Genomic DNA, 18281 nt, shown 5'->3' on the forward strand with positions numbered 1-18281 from the left:
CCCCTGGGGTCGGCTATTGCAAATAATAAAAACAAAACGTTGTGTTTTTCATAAATTTACCCCTAAATACCCATATTTTTTCAAAATGATAACTGCAAATCCACCTTTCACTGCCTGGAATTCAGAATTGCAGTGATCCATTTGCGTAGCTTTCGCCATTCTGTAAAGAATATAGGCTACTTCAGATTTGTTGTCAAATCTAATTGTGCAGTCAATCTTAAAGCTCTTTCCCTTTTTATGTGTTTTTCAAACAAATGCTGCCACTCAGTCTTTTATGGGGATTTATGGTATTTTTATTATTTATTTGCCAAAACAAAAACTTTTATGATCAAAGACTAGTTTTACCTACAACCACTATGGCTCCAGAGGATTACTCAATGTGTTTTATCTCTTTTAGATTTAAGTTTAGACATTTCTAAAATCATTATTATATCAATACAATTTTGTTTTTGATGTAGCTGATTTATCTTTTTTTTAACAAATTATGTAAGAGAGAGCAGCTTCACCATTCTTTCTTCAAAAAGAAAAAACTTTTAATATATTCTAATTTTGTCAAGAATTATAAAAATTCGGCAATAAGCTCATCATTGTGCTAAAATAGTCTTGTTTAGTTTTAAAAACAAATTTAAAAAGCTGGTTATGTCTATTGTGATGTTTCTGCGCAAGTTCAGCAGTGGTTCGGGTTTGTTCCGATCAGAGCTCGTGAGCGGAGAGCGCATTTCTGAATATTCGCTCCGCTCGCTCATTCCGCTCAGGGTCGCTCGCTCAACCCAGAATGGCCTGAGCCTGGCTCGAAAATATGCGGAATATGGGCTGCCTCCGACTAAAAAATGTTTTCTAGTCGACTAGTAGTTTTTCATAAAGCCATTCGTGGACAAATCGTATATTATTTTAATTACTTAAATAGGCTATATAGCCTACACAGGATAATGAGCGTCACAAAGAACCGGTAAAAGTAATGATTATGAATGTGTCTAAATTAGCATGGAGATATTTAATTGTTTATTAATAAACTGGTGTTTTCTGTGTCGCTGCAAAGATGAAGTTGACGATGCGGACTCGCCATGAACGCCAGAGAGAAATGCACACTTCATATGGATTTCATAATCAGAGAGTAGCCTATTTCTTTTGGTTTTGAATATTTTCGTTTAAAAGTAGACATTTCAAGCTTTCTATAATATATAGCCTATATTTCTAAAATCTGTGAGGCACAAGCTGAGTTTCGGCGCCCTCCATTCACGTGAAATACAAGTGATCGTGCCGGCATCTTATTACATTGTCTGCTATATAGGCTATTTGTTTCTTATTTATTAAATACAGGTAGCCTAATTGTTTGATAAAACATTGATCAAAATTAAGATACAATTTATACAAAACGAAAATCTTTTAAAAAGAGTCTTTCTACAAAAAAAAAAAAAAAAAAAAAACTCTTATCCATGTAATCTTTCTCGCGACCAGCGCCGTTGCTAGGAGGGCGCCAGCGCCTCTGCCTCGCGAGTGGATGATAGCCCTGAAGACGCCTAGCAATGGTATAGCCTACCTTTAGTGGTAGCATACCTTTAGTTAAGTTATACCTCAAGAGTCTTCGTAGCGCACTAAGAGACAACGCCAGGTATGATGCGATGCGTAAAGGAGATTCCAAAGCGCTCTTCTTTGGTCAGAACCATGGAGAGCGATCGTGGATAGTTCCGTCCTATGCACCGAAACTTTTTACAATGCAACAAAATATTCAAAGAGCATCAAGCTATTAAAATCTATATTATGTACTTACAGATAATATAACAGTATATTAGTCAGTAATTTTTCTTAGGTTAAACAGTGATTGGATAACGTTTTTAATTTAACGTTTTTAATTTAAGGCCTACCACAATTGGTCTGGCCCATTCAAAACTGGAATCCTGGCGCCGTGGCTGTTTTGTGCATCTCACGCATGTATTTCTGGATTAGCCTACAGTGTGCGTTTCTGGATCTGTCACTTTTTTTTTTTTTTTTACTAGATACGTGTAACGGAAATTCGATTTCGAAATCCGAAAAGCTCTTTTCGAACAAAACAACCGGTTAATTTTAAGATGGCCATTTTTATTTTTATTTTAGACCGGATCATTTCAGCTAATACAGCTTACCCATACGAAAGTTTCTGTTATGACATCTGTTAAAGTAACGGTTTCTATTCAGATTTTCGAACAATATTACAGTTCATCATCCAATATTATTTATTTACCTCAAGCGGTCTGTTGTGAAGTTCTGTGAGTAGTAAGAAAGACGCGCACTGATAGAGAAGCATTTCCATTGGCTGCAGTCTGCAGGCATTGGCCAATAACAAAAGACGACATAGCGCAGCCAATTTTACAGAATGTCATTGATAAATATCAATATCCCTCTAAGTTTTTATTATCATGTGCTACGTTTATGTAGCTATTATATTGTAGATAAAATATAGTAATCGTTACAATGTCCACAAAAAAAAAAAAAATTATAATAATAATAATATAACCATTTTTTTTTTCAACTGGAACGCCGTCCCCCCTCGAAATTCACTCCCCCCACTCCGTCCCCCCGCGTCCCCCCCCCCCCCCATTTCCAGCCCTGTAATATATCACACAGTGTTATGGTGAAGGTCTAGCAATCACAGCAACTATGTATGCCTGACCAGACGCTCTGCTCATATTTGCCACACATTTATTTACTTCATTCAAGTGAGCTAACTTCAAATTTGACCAAAAAAAAAAAAAAAAAAAAAAAGTACGTTTTGTTGTGTTGGCTTAAAAAAAGTTTGTTTTGTCACGTGATGATGACGTGACGTCATATCGAACGCGTTGGATTTGCCGCGAGAGAAACTGCGCGCGTCTTGTGTGAGAGTGGCGGTGTTGAGCTGTCAGTCAAACCGAAAGCAAACAGCCTATATAAACACTCTCACACACACTGAACACACACAATTACCTACACGAGCCTTTAACTATAGGCAGTGACACGTATTTATTTCACCAAACTCTAGAGACCAGCTGTTCTGTCTTTTGTAGCTAAACATGGGTAACTATTTCTCCCGTGTTTTCTCTCGCCTCTTTGTGAAAAAGCAGATTAGATTGCTTATGGGTGAGTACATGTCTCCACACTTTGAGTTTAAAGTCTTACAGTTTAGCCCTTATTGTTGTTATCATGACATGTTCTTAAATCATTTTTGGCCACGGGGAAAAAAATGAGCATATTAATAAGCTGAAATACGTCTATGATTATTTTACTTATGAATCCATTGTGGAATAAATGTAAATATTTCTTCTTCAAGTTGGTCTGGATGCAGCAGGGAAAACCACAGTCCTCTACAAACTCAAACTTGGTGAAGTTGTCACAACCATTCCAACTATAGGTAAGAGAAATATTATATATTTAAATAAATACATTTGTCTTGCCTTATGTGGACTGTCTGATCTTTTTTATTAAATATCCAATTCTTTCCTCTCTAGGTTTTAATGTTGAAACAGTAGATTATAATAACATCTCTTTCACTGTGTGGGATGTCGGTGGTCAGACCAAAATCAGAGGTCTTTGGAAATATTATTATCAATACACTGAGGTAAGAGTTTAACATGAACGTGTCATTATGCAGTTATAGCTTTGAAAGTTCAGAACATTCAGTGTGTGTGTGTATGATCAGGGTCTGATCTTTGTGGTGGACAGCAGTGATCATGACAGGATTGAAACGGCAGCAGAGGAACTAAAACTGATGGTACGTCATCTATATCATCAGATATATCACACGAGTATAATCACAGTCTGCATGTAATATTGTGTACGTGCATCAAATCCATTTGAACCTTTTCAGCTGGAGGAGGACGAGATGAGAGACGCTGTTCTGTTAGTTCTCGCTAACAAGCAGGATTTACCCAAAGCCATGACCGTCTCTGAGCTGACAGACAGACTGGGTTTACACACACTGAGAGGAAGACAGGTGAGCGAGCGACACACACACTGGGTTTACACACACTGAGAGGAAGACAGATGAGTGAGCGACACACACACTGGGTTTACACACACTGAGAGGAAGACAGGTGAGTGAGCGACACACACACTGGGTTTACACACACTGAGAGGAAGACAGGTGAGTGAGCGACACACACACTGGGTTTACACACACTGAGAGGAAGACAGGTGAGCGAGCGACACACACACTGGGTTTACACACACTGAGAGGAAGACAGGTGAGTGAGCGACACACACACTGGGTTTACACACACTGAGAGGAAGACAGGTGAGTGAGCGACACACACACTGGGTTTACACACACTGAGAGGAAGACAGGTGAGCGAGCGACACACACACTGGGTTTACACACACTGAGAGGAAGACAGGTGAGTGAGCGACACACACACTGGGTTTACACACACTGAGAGGAAGACAGGTGAGCGAGCGACACACACACTGGGTTTACACACACTGAGAGGAAGACAGGTGAGTGAGCGACACACACACTGGGTTTACACACACTGAGAGGAAGACAGGTGAGTGAGTGACACACACATGGGGTTTACACACACTGAGAGGAAGACAGGTGAGTGAGCGACACACACACTGGGTTTACACACACTGAGAGGAAGACAGGTGAGTGAGCGACACACACACTGGGTTTACACACACTGAGAGGAAGACAGGTGAGCGAGCGACACACACACTGGGTTTACACACACTGAGAGGAAGACAGGTGAGTGAGCGACACACACACTGGGTTTACACACACTGAGAGGAAGACAGGTGAGTGAGCGACACACACACTGGGTTTACACACACTGAGAGGAAGACAGGTGAGTGAGCGACACACACACTGGGTTTACACACACTGAGAGGAAGACAGGTGAGTGAGCGACACACACACTGGGTTTACACACACTGAGAGGAAGACAGGTGAGTGAGTGACACACACATGGGGTTTACACACACTGAGAGGAAGACAGGTGAGCGAGCGACACACACACTGGGTTTACACACACTGAGAGGAAGACAGGTGAGTGAGCGACACACACACTGGGTTTACACACACTGAGAGGAAGACAGGTGAGTGAGCGACACACACACTGGGTTTACACACACTGAGAGGAAGACAGGTGAGCGAGCGACACACACACTGGGTTTACACACACTGAGAGGAAGACAGGTGAGCGAGCGACACACACACTGGGTTTACACACACTGAGAGGAAGACAGGTGAGCGAGCGACACACACACTGGGTTTACACACACTGAGAGGAAGACAGGTGAGTGAGCGACACACACACTGGGTTTACACACACTGAGAGGAAGACAGGTGAGTGAGCGACACACACACTCAATGCAGATGATGATGTGTGAGGTCATGTGTTTCTCTCTCTCTCTCAGTGGTTCGTTCAGGCCACATGTGCGGTTCAAGGCTCAGGTTTATATGAAGGACTGGATTGGCTCTCGGATCAACTGTCCAAACGATAAAACGCTACAGAAGAAAATACACTAAATATGTGTATATTATGTGTCTGATTTTTTTATTTTGAGAAAGTCATGGAATATCTTTATATATAATTCTAGTTCAGTAAATTCTGTATAGTTAATTTACCACATAAAATCATTTGGCCTATTTTTGCTTCTAATGTTCATGGCCTTGCCTACCTTCAATATGTGCCTTTCAAATACAGAATGTACTGTATATGACTGAATTTATGAATTATGCATTACTTCTGTACTACGTATGCACTACTATTTTGTTCTACTACTGTATTTAATGTACTGTTAATGTACCACAGTTATAAGTCATATTTGACTTGTGTTAGTGTGTGTGTGTTCTGGACGAGCTGATGTCTGCCTGTAATATTGATCTGTGCCTTTAAAATATATGGAATAAATGCTGTATTTATTTACAAACATTAGTTTCACTCTCATTTTAAAAATTAAATAAAAATATTTATTAAACAGAATAGAAAAATGCATGATAAATATTTTTTTCAATTATGATAGATGGATGGATGGATGGATGGATGGATGGATGGATGGATGGATAGATAGATAGATAGATAGATAGATAGATAGATAGATAGATAGATAGATAGATATATGGGAGGATAGACAGACAGATAGACAGACAGACAGATAGATAGATAGATAGATAGATATATGGGAGGATAGACAGACAGATAGACAGACAGACAGATAGATAGATAGATAGATAGATAGATAGATAGATAGATAGATAGATAGATAGATAGATAGATATATGGGAGGATAGACAGACAGATAGACAGACAGACAGATAGATAGATAGATAGATAGATAGATAGACAGACAGATAGATAGATAGATAGACAGACAGACAGATAGATAGATAGATAGATAGATAGATAGATATATGGGAGGATAGACAGACAGATAGATAGATAGATAGATAGATAGATATATGGGAGGATAGACAGACAGACAGACAGATAGATAGATAGATAGATAGATAGATAGATAGATAGATAGATAGATAGATAGATATATGGGAGGCTAGACAGACAGATAGACAGACAGACAGATAGATAGATAGATAGATAGATAGATAGATAGATAGATAGATAGATAGATAGATAGATAGATAGATAGATATATGGGAGGATAGACAGACAGACAGACAGACAGATAGATAGATAGATAGATAGATAGATAGATAGATAGATAGATAGATAGATAGATAGATATATGGGAGGATAGACAGACAGATAGACAGACAGACAGACAGACAGATAGATAGATAGATAGATAGATAGATAGATAGATAGATAGATAGATAGATAGATAGATATATAGATATATGGGAGGATAGACAGACAGATAGATAGATAGATAGATAGATAGATAGATAGATAGATAGATAGATAGATAGATAGTCATTTTTTTCTTTATTAGTTTAACAAGGTTCAAAGAAGAAAAAATAAAACAAAACTTAAAAAACAGAACAAAGTACAAAAAAACTAAAATGATCACACATGTGGGTGAACGATCAATCAGAAACTTGATGGACGTCTGAAGTCTTTTTCTTTTTTTGGGGGGGTCTAAAGTCTTCGGACTCTTCATTTCGTGACGTGGCACCGGTGACGTCATTTCGACCGCGTTGGAGCCACAGCGAAAAGAAGTCTGACGTGGAGAAGAACCAGTCTCGCTCAAACCCGCTGCACAAAACACACTTCCAACCGGACAGAGAGAAGAAAAGAGCGAGGAAAGTGCAAGAAAACGAGAAGAACGCGTTATTGTGCCCGCTGATGTGGAGTGTGAGCAGGGTGATATCCTCTGAGTGCTGAAGCTGCTGTGCTAAAGCGCTAGCGGGGCTCCTGTAGTTTCACTCCTCTAATAACTGGTCGACTTTTACACTTCTTTCGTAAGTTAGTTGTTTTCGAGCTGGTTTAACATGGGTTTGACCATTTCAAGCGTCTTTTCTCGCTTGTTTGGGAAAAAGCAGATGAGAATCCTCATGGGTGAGTTGGAAACTGTTTTTGGGAGTTAGCTTGGATAACTGGCTATTTTGTGTGAAAGTATATTTTGCTGTTGGTATTTTCCACTAAATTATGTTTTTCAAGCTGTTTCTAATATCCTAAATGAATTCAAATGATAGTAAAATAAATCAGTGAATAAGTCACGTATCGTTTTAGGGTGTTTACTTTGTTTACAAGAGAATAGGAGGAAGTATTTTATGCAAAGTTTTCCAAAGTGTTTGACGTGATTTGTTTCCTGTTCTCCTCCTTCAGTTGGCCTGGATGCTGCAGGGAAAACCACAATCCTGTACAAACTCAAACTGGGAGAAATAGTCACAACAATTCCAACTATAGGTAAGATAACGGATAAACAAATACACCAGTCTGGGCAAATTAATTTATGTATGAAAGATTTATATGTGGGACTTTAGTCAAGGGATGCTGTGTTGATATCCCATAGACTTTCACATTATAATAAATATACCTTAAATTAAGAGATATTCTCACAAAAACATCCATTTTAAAGTCAAATATAGGATTTTTTGCCTCAAGGAAATGAAGCATTGAAGATTTTTCCATTGTTACATGACTCGCACATGCACTTGACAGGTCTTGTGATAATTGCCATTGATTTATTACCCTGAAACTCTCATCTTGATGCAAACAACTGCAAAAATCTTTATCTCCTAAATGCTAACGCACCCAACCTTGTGTGATTCCTTTAGGTTTTAACGTCGAGACGGTCGAATACAAGAACATCTGCTTCACCGTGTGGGATGTGGGTGGTCAGGATAAGATCAGGCCTCTGTGGAGACACTACTTCCAGAATACCCAGGTAAACATATGCATAGATGGCCTCACATCACAGCAGGACGTCCCCTCGCACACGTTAAGATAGTCAAACCACGGTGGAGTCGCAGCATTCCAGCCGATGAATTGCTCATTCTGCCATGGCCGTTCTGATTGAGTTTGATCGTCCAGCCTTGTGAGCTGCTAGAACAACAACTACGGGTGTGTAGTTATAGTTTGGCTGGATGCCGTTGATGTTCTTTGTAGAGGATGTTGGTATTTCTATTAGGATTAAGTTGAACTGGCACGGCCTTTTCTAGAGTTTGATTTGGAGAACAGAACAGTTTCTCTTCTGTTCATGTAATTCTCTTTTTCTTTGCTGGATGTTTGAGATTATTCATATTATGGATCATCAATTAACTCATAATGGAAAATAGATTGACAGGTTTAATTTGTTTACATTGAAATAACAATGAAGAATACTTATAAAGCATTTCGTAATCTTTAATGTCAATTTCTACATTTACTCATACCAAAGTCCCTTTAAGGCAAGTCATTTCACTCGATCATGAATTTTGTGCTGACGATTAAAGGGCTGGTATAATGCCCTTTTCACAAGATGTAAAATAAGTCTCTGATGTCCCCAGAGTGTGTGTGTGTGTGTGTGTGTGTGTGAAGTTTTAGCTTATTGATGCAGTTCAGTCTGTCTGATATTTTAGTTCAACCGTTACTCCTGATCGGAGACTGCTGTAAATATTTCGTTTATACTAGGACTGCACAATAAATCGAAATTATCGAAATATTGAAAATGTATACACTCACCTAAAGGATTATTAGGAACACCTGTTCAATTTCTCATTAATGCAATTATCTAATCAACCAATCACATGGCAGTTGCTTCAATGCATTTAGGGGTGTGGTCCTGGTCAAGACAATCTCCTGAACTCCAAACTGAATGTCAGAATGGGAAAGAAAGGTGATTTAAGCAATTTTGAGCGTGGCATGGTTGTTGGTGCCAGACGGGCCGGTCTGAGTATTTCACAATGTGCTCAGTTACTGGGATTTTCACGCACAACCATTTCTAGGGTTTACAAAGAATGGTGTGAAAAGGGAAAAAACATCCAGTATGCGGCAGTCCTGTGGGCGAAAATGCCTTGTTGATGCTAGAGGTCAGAGGAGAATGGGCCGACTGATTCAAGCTGATAGAAGAGCAACTTTGACTGAAATAACCACTCGTTACAACCGAGGTATGCAGCAAAGCATTTGTGAAGCCACAACACGCACAACCTTGAGGCGGATGGGCTACAACAGCAGAAGACCCCACCGGGTACCACTCATCTCCACTACAAATAGGATAAAGAGGCTACAATTTGCACGAGCTCACCAAAATTGGACAGTTGAAGACTGGAAAAATGTTGCCTGGTCTGATGAGTCTCGATTTCTGTTGAGCCATTCAGATGGTAGAGTCAGAATTTGGCGTAAACAGAATGAGAACATGGATCCATCATGCCTTGTTGCCACTGTGCAGGCTGGTGGTGGTGGTGTAATGGTGTGGGGGATGTTTTCTTGGCACACTTTAGGCCCCTTAGTGCCAATTGGGCATCGTTTAAATGCCACGGCCTACCTGAGCATTGTTTCTGACCATGTCCATCCCTTTATGACCACCATGTACCCATCCTCTGATGGCTACTTCCAGCAGGATAATGCACCATGTCACAAAGCTCAAATCATTTCAAATTGGTTTCTTGAACATGACAATGAGTTCACTGTACTAAAATGGCCCCCACAGTCACCAGATCTCAACCCAATAGAGCATCTTTGGGATGTGGTGGAACGGGAGCTTCGTGCCCTGGATGTGCATCCCACAAATCTCCATCAACTGCAAGATGCTATCCTATCAATATGGGTCAACGTTTCTAAAGAATGCTTTCAGCACCTTGTTGAATCAATGCCACGTAGAATTAAGGCAGTTCTGAAGGCGAAAGGGGGTCAAACACAGTATTAGTATGATGTTCCTAATACTCCTTTAGGTGAGTGTATATCGTGATATGCAGCTTGCAATAATTTGGGTCATGAACAAAAAAGAAAGAGAAAATCACTCGCTGCTCTTGGCTGAATAACTTTTGTAGCTTTAATAAGAATCAGTAGATATTTAATTCATACAGTGAAAACTAAGTGTTTTACATTTGATTAAGTTTCTGTTGTTAAATAAACCTAATGTAGGATAACCTGAAACCCTGAACCCCACTGATGTTAAAATAACACTTCTTACGCTACAGTAAAACACTGCTGTTCACTTTCAGAAGTTGTATATTGAAGAATATGAAACACATATGTACGTTATATAATTTTAAATATATTTGAAAGATAATTTAAAGTTTATTTTACACACTTTAAGCATTATCGTATCGCATATCGCATTATTTAATGAGTTATCGCATACCTCATTTTTCTTTTATATCGTGCAGTCCTAGTTTATACATAGTAGAGTTGCGCTTCAACTAAGTTTAACGGTGCAACGCAAAAATATTTAGTAGTGCATAAGTTGTATCTTAGTGCCCATATACGTCAAAAAACTAACTAACTTACGCACAACCGGCCCCTGATCAACTCAGTCTGATGATCTGAAGAGTTTGGGCAGCACCGACTGATTCGAGTCTGACACTATGTGATGCAGCTTTGTGTGCAATGTGTATGATATGAGTCTTTAAGAGAAGAACCTGTGCTTTATATTTTCTGACTGATGTTTTTACTCTGAATGTGACGCGTTTTGTTGTTTGTTCAGGGTCTGATCTTCGTTGTGGACAGTAACGATCGCGAGCGAGCACAAGAAGCAGCAGAAGAGCTTCTGAAGATGGTGAGGAAAAGGAACACATGAGGAACTATTAAAGTGCCCCTATTATGCTTTTATGAATATTACCTTTCATGCAGTGAGTAATATTGTTGTTTGTGAATGTAAACGGTCTGCAAACTGCAAAAGTTTTAAAGATCAAAGTGCACGATAAATAAAGTTCTTGTCTCGATTCTGAACTGCAGAAACGAGTCTTCAGCAATTCCAGACTCACTCCCTCTTTGAGATAATTTGTAATCTGCATATATTATGAGAAATTTAAAATGTTTTTTGAACTCGGATGCATATGAACCTATTATAGCACACCTCCAAAACTAAACTAGGAAGCTTTAAAATAGCATAATTGGGGCATTTTGTCAAAACGTTCGCTTTATTGTGCACAAATCATCAGTAAATGTGACGTGTTTATGAGTAGTTCTGTTTCAAAATTCAACAGCTTCAGGAAGATGAACTGAGAGATGCCGTCCTGCTGGTTTTTGCAAATAAACAAGACTTACCAAATGCGATGCCCATCAGTGAGATGACGGACAAACTTGGATTGCAAGCACTTCGAAGCAGAACTGTGAGAAAGCTTAATGTGCAATATTATTATAATAGTTATGCATAATTATAAGCTCCATTTAATATTGGTTATTACCTTGGAGCAAATGTATACATGAATCAGATACGTGTAATATGAAGTTTAATGATTCATTTAAATGCCTAATGTTTCTGTTTACTGGTAAGAATATGTTAATATTGTCATTTTCACTCTCTTTATCAGTGGTATGTCCAGGCGACCTGTGCGACTCAAGGGACTGGTTTATACGAGGGATTAGACTGGCTTTCCGAGCAGCTCTCCAAACATTAAACTGCACTTCCTGTTCAAACAGGATGTGTGCTGTTCCAAAGGACATGATTAGTGGATTGATCTGTCACAGAAGCTCTTCATGTACCATTTTCAATGGATTGTTACCAAAAATTCACCTGCTGATGTCAATCTTTGGCAGTGCATTTTAACATTATATTTTTTGATTCGTTGCACCTTTGACCTTGACTGACATTTCTCCCAGATTCATTCCTCTTGATGTATGTAGCCATATAATCTAAAGATTTAACCAAAGTATGAAAACTACTACATTTGTTAAGGAGCTCTTGCAGTAGCCCTGGATCTTTTGTTACAGTAAGTGCTGCAGTACGCACTAGACTTAAGATCTGCACTTATACATCAAGCATTAATAATGAGAACTTTTTTTTTTTTTTTTCATTCTGAATGCATCGTTCCTGAACGTTTGCATGCCATACATCCAAGGAAAAATTCTCAGAGAAGCATGCATTTCATAAAGAAAAGTTTTTTCATATAATAGCACACGTAAGAGATTGGCAATGCATTGATTTAAGCATTAGTTTTAACATGCATAAGATTATATTAGGAACTGGTCTGATGTTGTTGTAAATAAGCACCCTTTTTATTATGTATGTAATCACAATTGCCTTAACCGCGCTGTGCTTTACTATGTGAACGCACTTGCCTGACCTGCTTTTGATTTACCATTTCAATTGAGAATAAACCTGTTCAGAATATTTAAGACATAATCACCTGTTTTTATTCCCAGCTTTTGATAATATTCAATGCTAGGAATCATCTAGCTGTTCCCCTACTTTAAAATGCATAAAAACGTAATGAATAAAAGTGTGAAATGCATCACTTGTATGGTTGTGTATTAACAAAGGCTCAATCTGTGATAACCTGTCGCTTTTGAACGATGAATTGTCATCATTTAATGCTTTAAAGAGTCATGAAACCAAACAATTTTCTTGATGTTAACATTGCGCATCGCTGAAAACAATAGTACTCAGTGTGTCTATTAAAGAGAAATTGGTTGTTTTTATGAACCATTTTCATTCTTCCAGTTTGAAAAGTTAGCGAAGAATTTAAAAACAATCATATTTTAAATACAGCTTTTAATATCTCCAAGTAGGAGTCATTTGATAAATGTCACAATAATTCATCCTCATCATAAATATTAAATTGTACAAGTGATAATGAACCTATATGATAAATACAAATACAATGCTGAAATGAAAATCTGATCATTTAAAGGCTAAAATTGTTTAGTTAGTTATAAGGTCCAAGTAAACAAATGCATTTTGCATTTGATGATTGCTGTGCATGGACACGTTTGAAGCAAATGTTAGTCACTTGTTCTCCACTTGAGGTCACACACCTGCGCGATGTGATCAGACGGGTGCGAGACGCTCGGCAGGGCCAGATAGGTGGTGACTTCCTCGTGACTGGGCAGAGGAATGACCTGCTCCACCTGCAGCACATGTGGCTCGACAAATATATAGTCCAGACACCCCTGGAAGCCCCCGACGTAGTTGGTGTAGGCCGGGACCCCACAGGCACTGGCCAGCTGGAACGGGTTAGCGAGTCCCGCCTGGATCTGCTCTTCCGGGCCATTGGAGGTCCAGTCGTCATGATCCTCCGAGACGGATCCCTGACAGACGAGCTGGAAGAGGCCGGAGGAGGGCGTGCTGTTGAAATCACCCGCGAATATAACCCTGGCTCCGGGATGCTTCTCCATCACCACCTGCTTCATGTGTTTCAGGGCCACAGCAATCTGGACCAGTCGAATGTTTCCTCCTGAAAACACAATAGAATGTCATTTCATTCACATTGATGTTCACCTTTAATATTGCTAAGTGGCAGCATGTTTATTTAAAATAGCAGAGGGCCTAAAACAGACCCTTGAGTCACTCCGTAATTTACTGATGTTAACATGGATCATTCCCTGTTTAAATAAAACAATATGGTTGAATTGAATTGAATTGAATTAAAATCAAAGTCATTCCATTCACATTGATGCTTACCTTTAGGGTGCCAGTACAGGTGTGTGTTTCCGACACATAATATCCTCGATGGGTCGCATAACGACTGCAGAATGGTCACCTGAGAAATTGGGCAAGCGATGCATTTTTGTTGGTTTTTGCATAGATACAATTTGAAGCACGACAAAACAAGGATTAAAATAAGCCACACAAAAAATAGAAATAACACAGAAATTTCTTATTTTAATTCAGGACTTAGTTTTTTAGAGAAATAATTTGAGAGAAAAATGTACAAATAAATAAAATGAACACAAACAAATTTTCTTTCATTCATAAATAAATGAAAGAAAAAAATAAATAAAATAAAAATGCCATCACATAAATGACATTTGAAAATGTATTAAAATTTAAATTCATTGACACTAATAATATTTCACAAAATTAAGGTTTTACTGAATTTTTGATAAAATAAATACAATCTTAAGGGTAAAAACTAGGGCTGTCAAACGATTAATCACGATTAATCGCATCCAAAATAAAAGTTTGTTTTTACATAATACATGTGTGTGTACGGTGTATAATTATTTTCTATATATAAATACACACACATGCATGTATATATTTAAGAAATATTTGCATGTATATACTGTGTATATATATTTATATTATATATAATTTATATTATATATAAATAACACATTTTTCTTAAATATATATGCATGTGTGTGTATTTATATATAGAAAATAATTATACACTGTACACACACATATATTATGTAAACACAAACTTTTATTTTGGATGCGATTAATCGCGATTAATCATTTGACAGCCCTAGTAAAAACTATTATTAAATGTATGACTATAAGTGTATATAAAAAGAAAATACCAAAAAAAAAGTATATATATATATATATATATATATATATATATATATATATATATATATATATATATATATTAGGGCTGTCAAAGTTAGCGCGTTAATAACGCGTTAACGCAAAATCATATTAACGGCACTAATTTTTTTAACGTGCGATTAACGCAGCGCGTATTTTCTGTTTGACCCGTGGCCCAACCCCTAGTTGGAGAAATGGAGATACACAGTGTTGCTAACTTAGCGACTTTGCAGACCCCTTTAGCGATTTTTTCCCTTCAACAAAGCGCCCAAACCTTATTTAGTTTCTGAGAATCTACCGGTACCGCCGGTACTGTTCTCTCAGCACGCGCGCGCGCGCACCTCTCTCTCTCTCTCTCTCTCTCTCTCTCTCTCTCTCTCTGCGTCTCGCGCGGAGGAGCAGCGCTTTAACTCAGTTAAGCACAGATATTATGTTGCTTCTCTATTTTTACAAGTATAGCCGAAATCAGAGCACAGATATTGTCTTTATCTTATGTGAATTTGATTTCACCAGACGACGGCTCGATTATCAGAATTTTTGTGCAGATTAACTTAACATCTTGGAAGGGAGAGCTGGTTATGTCTTAATGGGTCGCGTTTCAGTCACCATTTCGAAATTCATTCCGTTGTTTGACAACAGAAACAGTAAAATATACCAATGAAAACAGTTTTATTGAGAATTTAGCTTCATCAAAATGGGCACAGAGAGAGACAAACTACAATGTAATAGGCTAATAAATAATAAATGTACATTTAGCATTTTCAGAAGAGCTGCCCTGTCATGCAAAAATCTAAACATGTTTGTGTTAGTAAATTGCTCAGTGCAAAGAAAGAGAAGTAATGGTAACCTGGTATTTTTTTGTTCTTTCTACGTGTCTAATAGACATGAACAAGTTCTTTGAAAAACATCTGTGACCTTTGAAACATCTCATCCTTATGCTCTATATTGACTATGGTTTCAATAATAAACATACATTTGCATAAAGCATCTATATTTATCCATGCCCACGTTGATTAGAGTATTACAAACTTGAAAAGTATTAATTTAAGGTACATTTAGAACAATTAAAAAAATGTGCGATTAATCGCGATTAAAAAAATTAATCGATTGACAGCCCTAATATATATATATATATATATATATAAAATAACTTTTTTTCTTCTTCATTAAACCAAGCTTAAGCTAAATAATTTTTTTATTATTATTATTATAAAATTCCTTAAGCCTGATCCAGTAAATCCCAGACAACTGGAAAAGTCTTGGAGCCCTTTTGGACAGTGGGAGTCAAATCATTGATTTAAGGTCTTTAATCTGTTGCAGTGAAATACCTGCAACACCGTTGACCTGGTTTCGATCTTCTCTTTCAAGCTGGGATTGGTGGACACTTTCTCCAACAGTTCCCGATGAAGAGGATCCGCCACCAAGGCCTCACTCAGCACGACGTCACACTGCTCGAGCAACTTCAACTTTGACCTTCTAAAATACGTCGCCAGACCTTCATGCTGTCTTTCCTTGACTTTGAAAACCCCTTCTAACCCGAAAGCATCCAACGTAGGAGATAAACTATCTAAAAAAGCAAACTTATCCACCTCCTGGAGGCAGATTATGTCCGCGTTGTACCCAGACAGCTCCTTCTTGATCAGATTCTGCCTGTAGTCCATCTCTAGGGCGTATGGTGCACAGTAAGGGTACAACACTGTTTTGGAAAGATCAGTTTGAGCGTAGATGTCAGCAAGGATGTTATAAGACACAACCCTCAGTGAAGAATCATCTGTGACCTTCTGAGTGTAAATGTGCCTGTTATCAAAGGTACATGTTCCTGGACCGGCTTCTACTGCACCTGAAGACACCAGTTCCTTGGGTTCCCCAAACCTGGATCCATTCCCTGGTGTGCATTTCAACATCACCCTTAAACCAATGTCCAGATTAGATGGCGTAAACACACGTTCAAGTCCTGCCTCCCTCCAGCAGTCTGGATCTCCTCTCATATGGGCATTAGGTGAGCTTTCCTTGAGCCACATGAACTTACAGTCCTTGAGATCTCCAAACTCTATCTCCAGCTTGGGACAAACTGGAAACCCGGACATTAGAGACGATGGCAGCTCGGATAAAGTGAATGTTGGAGGATTTCGTTCCACTTTGTACTTCAAATCCCCCACATGAAGCACAGCCCCATCCAGCCACGCATCAGAGTTCACAGTCTCCACAGACACGTGATCTCCGTTTACACACAGAGTGATTTGGGGTTTATCCACTTCCGGAGTCTCACTTTTCCCCTTGTTTTGCTTTAATCTTCTCGCTTTGCTTCGTGTTTTGATGATGCCGGACGCTATCCGAGCCAGAACTTTCCCTAACGGTTCTGTTTGCTCGCGCAGCATCTGTTTATTACAGCCGTCGAGGTTGAAGGAGATGGTCAGTTTGGACTCACAAGGCAAACATCTCACTACGCATCTCTCCATATTCATATTAAACCGGGCGGTAAAGAGATTTCTATGGGTTGGGATTGAAAAGGGGGGAATATAACGGAAAAGTAATAATTTACTTGCAAATGACACGCGACTCAACATGAGGACCTTGCGAGAAACTACCGGTGGCTTCCGTGATCGAAAAGCTTTCTGATGATTCAGAACACTAGATTCGACACGTTTTAAGGTGAATTGGGTGTGACATGAAATGTTCTCTTTAATTCCACCTTAATTAAATCATTTAATATATTAGTAAACTATAACACTATTAACGTACTGTGTCCTCGAAATAGATTAGTAACGAAAACCCTGATCTCAATATTATAATAGTGTCCGGAGAACTAGATTCGATATATTTATTTCTGTTTTAAATTCGTTTTTTGTAGATGTTGTTTTATTTTCCTTTGAATTAATACTTTATTATATTAGAAGATTACTACACCATTTGCGTGGTATCCTCTAAACCAGGGGTTTACGAGCCGTTTCAGGGGAAGTGCGTGGAATTTTAGAGGAAAAAACGGTATAAAAACAAACAAACGAATGAATAAATATAAAAAGATTAAAATAAAGAAATACAAATGAGAGTAAAACAACAACAACAACATCCAACAGTAAAGTATACTACTATAATACGTAGAAAAACGCATATAAAACATTAATATAATCATATAATTAGCGTATATAAATTGGCTATTATACAATAAACTACAGATGTCCTTTAAATTTTAGGATCTAATAAAATTGAAATGCCCTTTTATAAACTAGATTTGATACGAAACCGTGAACTTTAAAGGGATAGTTCACCCAAAAATGAAATTTCTGTCATTTAGCCTACTCACCCTCAAGCTTTTCTAAACATGCATGAAGTTCTTCCTTGTGTTGAACATAAAGGAAGATATTTTGAAGAATGTTGGTAACCAAACAGTTTCTGGTCCCCATTGACTTCTATAGTACAGAAAAAAAATACTATGGAAGTCAATGGGGACCAGAAACTCTTTACAA

The 18281-nt window shown here is 38.2% G+C and overlaps 3 protein-coding genes across 3 annotated transcripts; 2 read left to right on the top strand and 1 right to left on the bottom strand.

The window, feature by feature from the left end:
• Positions 1 to 2804: 2804 nt before the first annotated feature.
• On the top strand, positions 2805 to 5880 carry LOC307149980 (ADP-ribosylation factor 4-like). Its single transcript, XM_079856674.1, has 6 exons — positions 2805 to 3093; positions 3284 to 3364; positions 3462 to 3571; positions 3653 to 3724; positions 3821 to 3946; positions 5368 to 5880. The coding sequence occupies exons 1-6, from the start codon at positions 3027 to 3029 to the stop codon at positions 5452 to 5454; spliced, it is 543 nt and encodes a 180-aa protein (XP_079712800.1). The 5' UTR covers positions 2805 to 3026; the 3' UTR covers positions 5455 to 5880.
• Positions 5881 to 7057: 1177 nt separating this feature from the next.
• arf4a (ADP-ribosylation factor 4a) lies at positions 7058 to 12979 on the top strand. Its single transcript, XM_079857844.1, has 6 exons — positions 7058 to 7469; positions 7740 to 7820; positions 8192 to 8301; positions 11041 to 11112; positions 11543 to 11668; positions 11870 to 12979. The coding sequence occupies exons 1-6, from the start codon at positions 7403 to 7405 to the stop codon at positions 11954 to 11956; spliced, it is 543 nt and encodes a 180-aa protein (XP_079713970.1). The 5' UTR covers positions 7058 to 7402; the 3' UTR covers positions 11957 to 12979.
• Positions 12371 to 17496, bottom strand: pde12 (phosphodiesterase 12). Its single transcript, XM_079857819.1, has 3 exons — positions 16143 to 17496; positions 13960 to 14038; positions 12371 to 13732 (listed from the first exon to the last, which is right to left on the bottom strand). The coding sequence occupies exons 1-3, from the start codon at positions 17379 to 17381 to the stop codon at positions 13281 to 13283; spliced, it is 1770 nt and encodes a 589-aa protein (XP_079713945.1). The 5' UTR covers positions 17382 to 17496; the 3' UTR covers positions 12371 to 13280.
• Positions 17497 to 18281: the final 785 nt, after the last annotated feature.

Source organism: Squalius cephalus, assembly GCF_949319135.1.
Source record: "Squalius cephalus genome assembly, chromosome: 22".
Taxonomy (NCBI): domain Eukaryota; kingdom Metazoa; phylum Chordata; class Actinopteri; order Cypriniformes; family Leuciscidae; genus Squalius; species Squalius cephalus.

Coding starts and splice junctions, on each gene's coding strand:
- arf4a (XM_079857844.1), top strand. CDS start 7,403: ATGGGTTTGACCATTTCAAGCGTCTTTTCTCGCTTGTTTGGGAAAAAG. Junction 7,821..8,191: donor CACAACAATTCCAACTATAG/GTAAGATAACGG, acceptor TGATTCCTTTAG/GTTTTAACGTCGAGACGGTC. Junction 11,113..11,542: donor CAGAAGAGCTTCTGAAGATG/GTGAGGAAAAGG, acceptor AAAATTCAACAG/CTTCAGGAAGATGAACTGAG.
- pde12 (XM_079857819.1), bottom strand. CDS start 17,381: ATGTTGAGTCGCGTGTCATTTGCAAGTAAATTATTACTTTTCCGTTAT. Junction 14,039..16,142: donor CCAGGTCAACGGTGTTGCAG/GTATTTCACTGC, acceptor CCAATTTCTCAG/GTGACCATTCTGCAGTCGTT. Junction 13,733..13,959: donor CCTGTACTGGCACCCTAAAG/GTAAGCATCAAT, acceptor TTGTGTTTTCAG/GAGGAAACATTCGACTGGTC.
- LOC307149980 (XM_079856674.1), top strand. CDS start 3,027: ATGGGTAACTATTTCTCCCGTGTTTTCTCTCGCCTCTTTGTGAAAAAG. Junction 3,572..3,652: donor ATTATTATCAATACACTGAG/GTAAGAGTTTAA, acceptor GTGTATGATCAG/GGTCTGATCTTTGTGGTGGA. Junction 3,947..5,367: donor ACACACTGAGAGGAAGACAG/GTGAGCGAGCGA, acceptor TCTCTCTCTCAG/TGGTTCGTTCAGGCCACATG.